The following is a 10,448-nucleotide window of genomic DNA, read 5'->3' as shown; positions in this document are numbered from 1 at the left end:
CTTGTATGTGTATTATTTTCAAATGTACTATAGCAGTCATCCTCCAAATAGTCCAAATCTTAGGTTAGCTGACCCCAGAAACTGGAACTAGCCAAGAAATTTTAAGCTATTTGAGCCAAATGCTAACCAACCTGCATGACTTCGTAAGAGGCCTGTAAAAGCCCAGGAGTCAACTGTTACTTCTTTTCCATGTTTTGTAGTCTTTCTGCTGGTACTGAACGGGTATAAAGAACCTCTGGCCAAACAGTCTTTACCCCTAGAAAGTCACCATCTACTCACGAAGACAAAAATATGTATACAGGAAAAAAAAAATGCATGATCAGATGCTTTAGAAACACCTGTAATAATCAAAATCAGTTCAGGCTTGCCAAGTCAGGTCCTTTCGTAAGCATACGCAAAAATTGGAGCTATTCAACAAGAGAGTATTCCAAGGGGTAATGACGGGGCTGTAGGCTTAAACTAAGTTGGCAAGCAAGGGAGGGACACAGAACCTGTGTGGGCTGAAGATTTTGGAGAGCAGGGTACTATGCACTGGAAGTGTAGGCGGAAGAATGCAACCAAATCTGGACCTAGAATTAGTCTATTAGCTCAACAAGATTTCTGGCTTTACGGGTAGGCCATAAAGAAACGAGATGTGCACTTAGAGCCTGGCTACCTGGAATGATGGGGTGTGGCTGGTAGAAATGGGAAAAGTAGGTAAGATAGTCACATACTGATTTAGCTCAAGTTGAGCTCTAAATGATAGAACATTCAAGCTCCTTTGGAGCTCAGGATCTGGAACAAGGGAAAGTCATCAGTGGTGGGAAGACCTAGGGCTCTCACCACAGTGAAAAGCACACCGCATGGGGCATTCTGAAACAGCACTCCATAGTTGTTGACCTTTATGCTGAAACCACTTAAAATCTCCATTTCTAATAATGCTCTACATACTCGGACAAATAAAGTCAACAAAGATGGGTTGGGGGGGGACTAAAATGGTCCACAAACATAAGAAGAAAAGGACTCTCTTTCAACTAGATAACATAAATAACTTGCCATGTACCTTCAGGTTAAAGCAAAAGAACTGCAAGAGAATCTTGAACTTAAAAGTTCTCAAACTTTTTGTATTTAGTGTAAGATTGAGCAAATGAGGAAATTATACTGAAGATAATGGGACCCAGTTATACCACTGTGAGATAAATACATAAATACAGAATAGGGGAACCCACAGAAGAAACTGTATGTTGATTGGGATGTTCCAGTATGAACTCATGATTTTAAATATATATGTAATAAATATATAATATATACACATGGTCCCCACATACCTTTATATTAATAAATTTGTATAAATATTTCCTAGTCTGCTGAAAATACATAGAAGCAATGACACCCCAGCATCAATGTAAGCATCTGCCAATTTTAGCTTCTAAATGACATCTACTAAAAGAAACTAGGACTTGGGAGAAATCACTGAATCCAGGGGTAGGCAAGGAAAATAGAAGATGAGCCCGGTACATTATTCTGTGTCAAAAAAATAAGGAAGTATGCTAAAAATTATTGGGACATATAAAAAAGATCAAAGAGCCAGCTTTAAAGAAGCTCCTGTTGAAATTTTAAGTGTCAAAATGAGTTAACACCTTAAATTTTAAAAGAATTCATGAGTTCTTTCTTGTTTGATATAGTAAGCCACTAAAATAAACATTTATGAGGCACCTACTATATACCAAACACATTTCAACTATAATAGATGCTTCCCAATCTCATCTCTCGGGGGTGGAGTTAGGGATGGAGCAGGGAGAAAAATGTAATGAACTATTAAAATACATGTTTGGAAATTTGACAGGGTGGTAGCATAATAAGAAAAGTTATTTCAGGAAAATGTTTTTTAAAAAAGAATGAGTCTAAACAGATACTGAAGAAATTAAGAAAGCTCTTCCAGGAGACTAACAACTAACAAATGCAGACATAATGATAGGGTTAGAAATGCAACATTTTAGAATCAACACAGGATAGCTGATTGAGGCAAGAATCATCAATGGATACTAAAAGTACTGGATGAAAGTTTGTTGACAGGCTTAAAGAATGTCCCCAGATCAGTTATTAATTACAAAGAAAAAATGGTAACCTTTGTAGTCACCACCATAACCAAGTGATGAATCAATTTCATCAATAATGGGGGGGAAACTAGCATAGTGTGCTTCCTAATGTGATACAGAGAACATTCTTGTGTATAACTCTGTTTCTAGATGTGCAGATCTAGGTAAATCAGACAAACCCAAATTGAGGGACACTCTACAAAATAATTGGTAACTACTCTTCCAAAATGTCAATGTAATGAAAGACTGTAAGACAATGAACTTTGGTTCCTAGGAAATAAACAATGATGTTTGGTGCTGCAAGGGGATGAAGTATCATGATTCTGCAAATTACTCTCAAATGGGTCAATAAAAATAATAAGTAATAATTATATGTTTATGGAAGGGATGTACCAAATGTAGATAATTAACTGATAATCAAGGTGAAAGGTATACAAATACCACTCCTGCAACATGTCTATAGGTTTGAAAATTTCCAAAATAAATTTTTCAAAATGTGAGAACACATTTCTGAAAAGCACCTAATACAGAGTACTACAGCTTACTGAGCATCCATTCTGCCAGACACAACTGCGAACATCTCACTTAATCCTCAACAATTCCTAGAGGAATTGAGGGCACATTATTAAATATTATTTAAAAGTAAACAACTGAAGCCTAAGCAGGTAGGTACTTGGCCCTAAAAAATGCTCACCTACCAAGAAAAAAAATCTGGGGAAAAAGGAAAAATATACACAGAGGTGTCAAATAAGGGTCAGCTGTAAGTGACAATACTCTATGTACTATTTTCTTGATTTTTCAGGTTTCTACCATAAAAAAATGAGATCTGCCAAAAAAAAAGCAGTTAAAACAAATTTTTAATAAAGTAAATAATTTTACAGTAAGGTATAAATGAAGTCTTCCTAGAATTTAATAAACAGCCAATTCAAGTAATTACCAGTATTTAGATTTCTGGGTACCATGATTGCAAAAAGCAGGGACAGGTATGAATGGCCAAGCAGTAACTGGCTCTTGGTTTATTATCCTTTGATTCATTTACAGTGGAATATTGGCATGTTTCCTCCAAGGGCGCTGTACCTTCTTGCTGGCCAGGACATCCAGATCACAGCAGATTCGGGCTCTTGTAGAGGAAGGCTGGATGATGTCATCCACAAATCCTGGTGAAGCACAGAAAAGGAAGTAGATCATCTGCATCCCCAGATAATGCTACCCCTCAATCTATGCTCAGCCTGGGCACCATCACCGGGGCCAACAGTGTGAGCCAGACCCAAGTTACAGTAAGTGGGCATGGGCCCTGTGAACCTTCCCCTGCATCCTAGGAGCATCCCTGTTCCTCTGGCAGGGCCCCAACTTCTGACCTAGAAGCACTTGGCAAGAAGATGAAATCTGATCCCCTCCCTGTCAAGATAAAGTCAACAGGAAATAAAAGTTAAGAAAATACACTAGTATTTTCAAAAATCACTACACTTCCTCATGTACCTGTAACACAAGTCCCTCTGCATGTGATTTCACCACTCCTCCCATCAAGGATTCAATTTCCTCAACTGGCCTTGTGACTTGCTTTGAGCAACAGAATGCGGCAAAAGTGACACTGTTCAATTTCCAAATCTAGGTCTCAAAGTGCCTTGCAGCTTTCCCTCCTACCCTCTTGTTCCCCTCAGGACACCATAAGTGTGGAGTAGCCGCCTTAAGAATAAGAAACTATGTGCAGCGGTTGAGTGGACGCCAACACCAGCCATGTAAGTGAAGCCATCTTGGACTGTCCAGCCCCAGACTACCAATTCACTATCTTTGCATAATTTATCCCAGGCAAGACCAGCAGAAGAGCCACCTAAATGAACCCAGACCAAATCGATGACCCTCAGAAACATGAGCAAAAAAAAAAAAAAAAAGGAAGGGGGTGCCTAAATGGCTCAGTTGGCTGGGCATCTGTCTCTGGCTTGGGTACTAGGATCAAGCCCCATGTCAGTCTCCCTACTCAGGGAGCCTACTTCTCCCACTCCCCCAACCTCATGCTCTCTCTCTCTAATAAATAAATTCTTTAAAAAAAAAAAAAAAAAGTCGTTTAAGCCGCTCTGTTTTAGAGCAAGTTTTTACACAAAACTTAAGTAACTAGAACAACACTTAGAAATTTAGCCATTTCAGCAATGTTGTTTTGATCCTGGTTACCAAAGCAGCATAGATACCATCCTTAAGTGATGACTGCCCAGGGACAATCCCACCCCTCACTCGTCTCCAGGTTCAACTGCAAGGGCAAAGGGCAGTTATGTGAGACTTTGTAGAGTAAAAGAATCAGCAAGTGACCCAGCAAATGACCAAGGCTGCCCTCCCCACCACAGTCCCTACCTCTCACTGCAGCAGGAAAGGGGTTGGCAAACTTCTCGATATACTCTGCCTGAGCAGTTTCCACATTCTCATGCCCTTTGAAGATGATCTCCACAGCACCCTGTCATGAAAGTAGTTAATGAACTTAAATGGCAGTCCCAACCTTGGCAGACCTCCCTCAACTCACTATCACAGTGTGTGGTTGTGAACTTTGTGATAAATCCAAGTGCCCTGGAGAGAAAGGGCATAGAGGTAAACACTGTTGGAGTCAACCATCATGATTCCAGGGGCTATGTGATGGGACTTTCAGCTGTGGCCCCAATGACAGGCAGCCCAGGCAAAGCCAATAGTTTGTGTCCCCAGATTCCATCCTACTCCATTCCCTTGCATCTATCCTTCTTTGAGGCCAAGATGTTTGGCCAAGTTTTCCACTGTTAGATCCATGGTCCCCTGTATCAAGGGAAATAAAATGCCCTGTTTCTTTTTTCTTATCCTAAGTATGCAATTCATTGGCCAAAGGCAGACAGACTGGACTGCAAATGTAGAAGTAGAGAGGTCTAAAAGATGAGCCTTGACCTCAAAACCCCTAAAAGTCAGCTATGGGGAGAGCCAAGGGAGTTAGCTGGTACAATTCCAATAGCTGTTTCAAAGCAGGAAAGGAGTGGGGACCACAGCAGGAAGTACAGCAGTCCCTGCTCATCCACAGTTTCAGTTACCCAGGATCAACCACACTCCAGGAGAAGACAGATGAACCTCCTGACATCAGTGCCTATGTTCTTCACCTCCATCTTACCATCTCACATCACAAGAAGAGTGAGTACCAGATATTTTGAGACACCACGTTCACACAACTTTCTTTTACAGTATATTGTTATAATCATTCTATTATTGTTGTTAATTTCTTACTGTGCCTAGTTTATAAATTAAATGTTATCGTAAGTACCTAAGTATGTAAGAAAAAAACAGCATATACAGGGTTCAGTATTATCCTGGTTTTAGGCCTCCACTGGGGGTGTTGGAGCGCACCCCCTATGGATAAGGGGGAAGGGGCGCTACTAGACCTTGCCCAGAGTCACCAGGGGTCAGAACTACAGTTCAGCTTCTGTGGGCTAAAAGGAATGGCTCTAGCCCCCACTCCCACCCCGAAGAGATGAGATGGAGTTACAGGAAATGTCCAATCTCCCAATGGCTAGTTCAGCTGACTCAACCCTTTCCCTTTTGCTGATAATCTCAAAACCCCTTCAGGGGCCCTCCCATCCTGAGCATGAAGATACCAGCATGTGCCGGGAGTGAGACGTCAGGACAGGAGCCAGAGCTGGCCCTGGGGCTCAAGGAGGGAGACTTTCCAAGGTCTAGGCCCCAGCTCCCTAGAATCCTGGCCCATCCGAGGGATCCCAGCATCTCTCCAGCATTTCCCACCTATGAGCTCCTGCTAGGAGAGTGCAGTACCTGCACCCAGCCAAAGGAAAAGCTAGAATCCCTCACCTTTGCTCCCATGACTGCAATCTCTGCTGTAGGCCAGGCATAGTTGATGTCGCCACAAAGGTGCTTGGAGCTCATGACGTCATAGGCACCACCATATGCCTAGAACAGATCCAAATGCTAAATGTTAGAGCCCGAGTCAAAGAGATCATGCCCTGAAACATCCTAAGACCCCAAGTAAAATAAGTACAAAAAGAAGAGCCCTCCTGGGCTACTGAAGGCCTAGTGTCTCTGAGGCCAGGAAGCCAGAGCAGAGAATATCTGGACACAACCCAGAGGCCTTTCACAGTTACTGTTCACTGTCTTTGCTGGCTTTTTCCCACTGACGCTTTCAGTTTCCAGAAAGGACCACCAACATAATCCACAGCGTGTATCCACAGGGCTGTAAAAGATCTTTTTAAGGGTTAGCAAGGTGTACTCCTTTTCCCAACCCTCTTGAAACTCTTGGCCAGACCTCCAAAGATGGCCATGTTGCCAGGAGTGGGCTCACAGCCTCTGATACAAGTTCCTCACCTTCCTGGTGATGACTGTGACTTTGGGTACAGTTGCCTCAGCAAATGCGTAGAGAAGCTTCGCACCATGCCGGATGATGCCCCCATATTCCTGTGCTGTGCCTAGGTCATGAGGAGAGTTACTAGACACAAGAGTTCTCACAAGGTTTGAGGGCCTATGAGGTCTTCCCCTGCTCTCCAAAGGGCTAGGACAGAGCAACCCCCATCCCACAGCCCCAATCTTTCAGACATCTAGAATACAGAGATGTCACAAATCCTTAGAGAATTTTGCAAGAAAACCTCCAAATAAAGTGGGTGCCTTATCGGGCAAAACCACCTCTCCCAGCCTCCACTTCTGTCAATGACTTACCAGGCAGAAAGCCAGGGACATCAACAAAAGTGATGAGTGGAATATTGAACGCATCACAGAATCGGACAAAACGAGCTCCTTTCACAGATGAATTAATATCCAAACATCCTAGAATGAGAGAGATTATCCATGCTGAGCTTCTGGGCAATTTCCAGTTCCACCCACATGGGAATGTACCCTCAGCAAGCCATCCAGAGCTGATTTTTATGGAGGAATCAAAGTTTCCTCATCAGGGAATGTGAAGGGAACCTTTATACTCCAAGAAAAATAGGGAAGACACTTGTCACCCAACACTTGCCAAAGAGGGTCCAGGAGCAGTAGCCTCAGCTCTGAGGGCACAGGCTCTCTTGCTGGGAGCACAGGCTTGCAGATGGGGAGACTCTGCCTCACAAGCTAAAGGACTGCTGCCACCTGGGTTACAGGCTGAACTGCCCCCATGGAACCAGCAGTGGGAAGTACCATTCAAGGGCTGCTCTTAGCAACTCCCCATAGCTTGGCTTCAGTTATACCTGTGTGCCCTTGGGAATTTACTTTTCTGAGCCTGAGGTTCCTCACCTGCAAAGCTGGGATGTTACTACCTCCTACCATAGTTGTAAGGATTAAAGGAAGTGGTATCTGTAAAGTGGCACAGAGTAAGAACTCAATTACTAGTGTATCTCCTCTCCTAGAATAATTCCCAACCTACTGTATGAAGCCACATTACCCTGATGCCAAAACAAGATAAGGACATCTTAAGAGAAGAATGCAGACCAAAATCCCTCATGAACACAAAAATTCCTAAGATATTACCAAATCAAATCCAGCAATATACAAAAAACACAAATGCATCCTGACCAAATGGGGTTTATCTCAAGAAGTCAGGGTTGATCTAACATGTGAAAACCAATGAAATTATACTAAATAGAGGGAAAAAACAATATAGTCTTTTCAACAAATAAAAAGAAAGATCTGACAACATCCAATATTCAGTCATAACTCAAAACCAGCATGGGGCACCTGGGTGGCTCAGTCAATTAAGCATCCAACTCCTGGTTTCAGCTAAGGTCATGATCTCCAGGTGAGGAGATCAAACCTGTTGTTGGCTCCACACTCAAGAGTGAAGTCTTCTTGAGATTCTCGCTCTTCTCCCTCTGCCCCTACCCCACTCACATGCTCTCTCTCTAAAATAAATAAATAAATCTTTAAAAAAAAAAAAAAAAAGAAACAAAACTAGCAGTAACCTAGTAGTACAGTGGAATTTTCATTATCTGATAAGAGTATCTAAAAAAAAAAAAACAACAACAACCTTATATACACTCATGGATCAGAAGAATAGATAAATTCCCAAAGTGATCTATACCAGTCCTGGCCAAAAGAACTTTCTATGAATGTTATCTGACTGTACTATTCAACATGGTAGCCACTAGAGCTATTAAGCACTTAAAATACAGCTACTACAACCAAAAAACCAAGTTTCTAATTATATTCAATTTTAATTATATATTATTAAACTAATTAATTGATATTTATATATACCATAAAATAATTATATAATAAATGAATTAAAATATAATATAAATTATTAATCATATAGCATTAAATACTACATACTACTTATCTTAAAGTTTAATAAGCTAGCATATTGAACAGACCTATATTTTTTTTTATTTAATTTCTTTTCAGTGTAACAGAATTCATTGTTTATGCACCACACCCAGGGCTCCATGCAATACATGCTCTCCTTAATACCCACCACCTGGCTCCCCCAACCTCCCACATCCCCCCACCTCCCGCCCCTTCAAAACCCTCAGGTGGTTTTTCAGAGTCCATAGTCTCTCATGGTTCACCTCCCCTTCCAATTTCCCTCGACTCCCTTCTCCTCTCTATCTCCGTATGTCCTCCATGTTATTTGTTATGCTCCACAGATAAGTGAAACCCTGCTCAGTGGGAAGCCTGCTTCTCCCTTTCCCACTCCCTCTGCTTGTATTCCCTCTCACTCTATCAAATAAAATATTTAAAAATAATAAATAAAAATAAAATTCATATGGTAAGACAAAGGAGAGAGAATAGTCAAAACAATTTTTTTTTAAAGATTTTATTTATTTATTTGACAGAGAGAGAGAGAGAGATCACAAGTAGGCAGAGAGGCAGCAGAGAGCGAGGGGGAAGCAGGCTCCCCGCTGGGCAGAGAGCCGGATGCGGGGCTCAATCCCAGGATTCTGAGATCACGACCTGAGCTGAAGGCAGAGGCTTAACCCACTGAGCCACCCAGGTGCCCCGACAATTTTTTTTTTTTTATTGGAAGACTTATGCTAGTTGACTTTTCAAGACTTACCAAAAAAGCAGTTTCTCAACTTCAGCACTATTAACATTTTGGACTGGAGAATTCTTTGTTGATGAGGTTTGTCTTGTGTGTATAGGATGTTTAGCAGCATCTCTGGCCTCCACCCACTCGATGCCAGTAGCACCCACTGTCCCCAGAATCAAAACAATTTGGTGCCCCCTGGCACCAAAACAATTCAATGTGGAAAGAAGTCTTCTTAACAAATGGTGATGAAACAGTTAACTATCTATATTAAACCACCCCCCACACACACAACACCATGAAATTAGACTGTTTCATTCTGTATACCAAAATTAATTCAAAATAGATCACAGACCTTAATATAAAACCCAGAACCCAAAACTAGGCAATAATATTGGACTATCTTTGCAACCTTGTAGTAGGCAAAAATTTCTTAGAAAGGACACAAAAGCTCTAATCATAAATAAAAAACATTGATAAATGGTGCTTCATCCGACATTTAAAATAATGCAAGTCTAAAGACACCATTAATTTACTGAACACATAACTGACAAAGGACTCACATCCAAAATATATAAGGAATGCTAAAAATAATGAAAAAGAAATAACTCAGAAAAATAGGGAAAACTTTCCTCTTGCTAAATGCATTTTCTGAGATGTTCTATATCTTGTTTTGGACAGTGATAACAAGGTTGGATACAGCTGTCAAATTGTCAAAACCTATCAAAATGAGCATTTGAAAGCTGTATATTTTATTGTGTGTAAATTATAATTCAATAAAAGAAAAATGTTTTAAATCTCCCTTCCTTCCTATCCAAAATCTATGTTAATGATCTGAAATAAAGAATGTGAGTGATAACTCCCAGAAAAAAAAAATTCTAAATTAAGAAACTGCAGAAAGTACCCAGAGGCTATACTCAAAATCAAATTGAAAAGAAAGATGAGCACTGACAACCAAAACAAGATGTAATCATTGGGGAAAATAACACAGAAATGGAAAACCTGCAGCCCCGAGCTACCATGGAATGGGCCTCATGTCCGGAGGCCTGGTCTTAGCATCTTGGGCCAAGTCCCAGGGATATACAGAGAGCCTGGCACCCAGAGAGTGCCCAAGGAGCCATGGCTAATTGCTACAAGGAAAAAATGAGAACCAGAACAGAAGCTCCCTATCTGAGCCTCTGAAGTGACCTTTTAGTAACAGGGAATGAAGAAGTCAATAAAACGAAGCTTTCTTCAAAAAAGCAGTAACCTCCTGAACTTCCACATCTTACCTTTCCATAAATATCACAAAGAATTTTTAAGCCACATAAAAAAGAAGTCAAGGAACCACAATGGATTCAAGTGTTTAGGCTCTAGCCAGAGCTGGGGAGGGCCCCTGGGATAGACATCCTGGCTATTTATAAAGAAAACTTTCAGGA

General features: G+C 41.1%; 1 protein-coding gene across 2 annotated transcripts in view; it reads right to left on the bottom strand.

Annotated features, from left to right (window-relative positions):
- Positions 1 to 2,919: 2,919 nt before the first annotated feature.
- LOC111154989 (propionyl-CoA carboxylase beta subunit) overlaps positions 2,920 to 10,448 on the bottom strand; it is a 104,478-nt gene continuing 96,949 nt past the window's right edge. For both annotated transcript variants that reach the window (XM_022514962.1, XM_022514963.1), the window contains 5 exons: positions 6,747 to 6,854; positions 6,399 to 6,499; positions 5,889 to 5,987; positions 4,425 to 4,524; positions 2,920 to 3,235 (listed from right to left, as the gene is read on the bottom strand). In XM_022514962.1, coding sequence (XP_022370670.1) covers positions 3,114 to 3,235; positions 4,425 to 4,524; positions 5,889 to 5,987; positions 6,399 to 6,499; positions 6,747 to 6,854 — 530 coding nt within the window. In that variant the 3' untranslated portion in view covers positions 2,920 to 3,113. The remainder of the gene's footprint in view (positions 3,236 to 4,424; positions 4,525 to 5,888; positions 5,988 to 6,398; positions 6,500 to 6,746; positions 6,855 to 10,448) is intronic.

Source organism: Enhydra lutris, unplaced genomic scaffold (assembly GCF_002288905.1).
Source record: "Enhydra lutris kenyoni isolate GAN:26980312 unplaced genomic scaffold, ASM228890v2 scaffoldscaffold39, whole genome shotgun sequence".
Classification (NCBI taxonomy): domain Eukaryota; kingdom Metazoa; phylum Chordata; class Mammalia; order Carnivora; family Mustelidae; genus Enhydra; species Enhydra lutris.
This window is presented reverse-complemented; position numbering and strand designations above follow the sequence as displayed.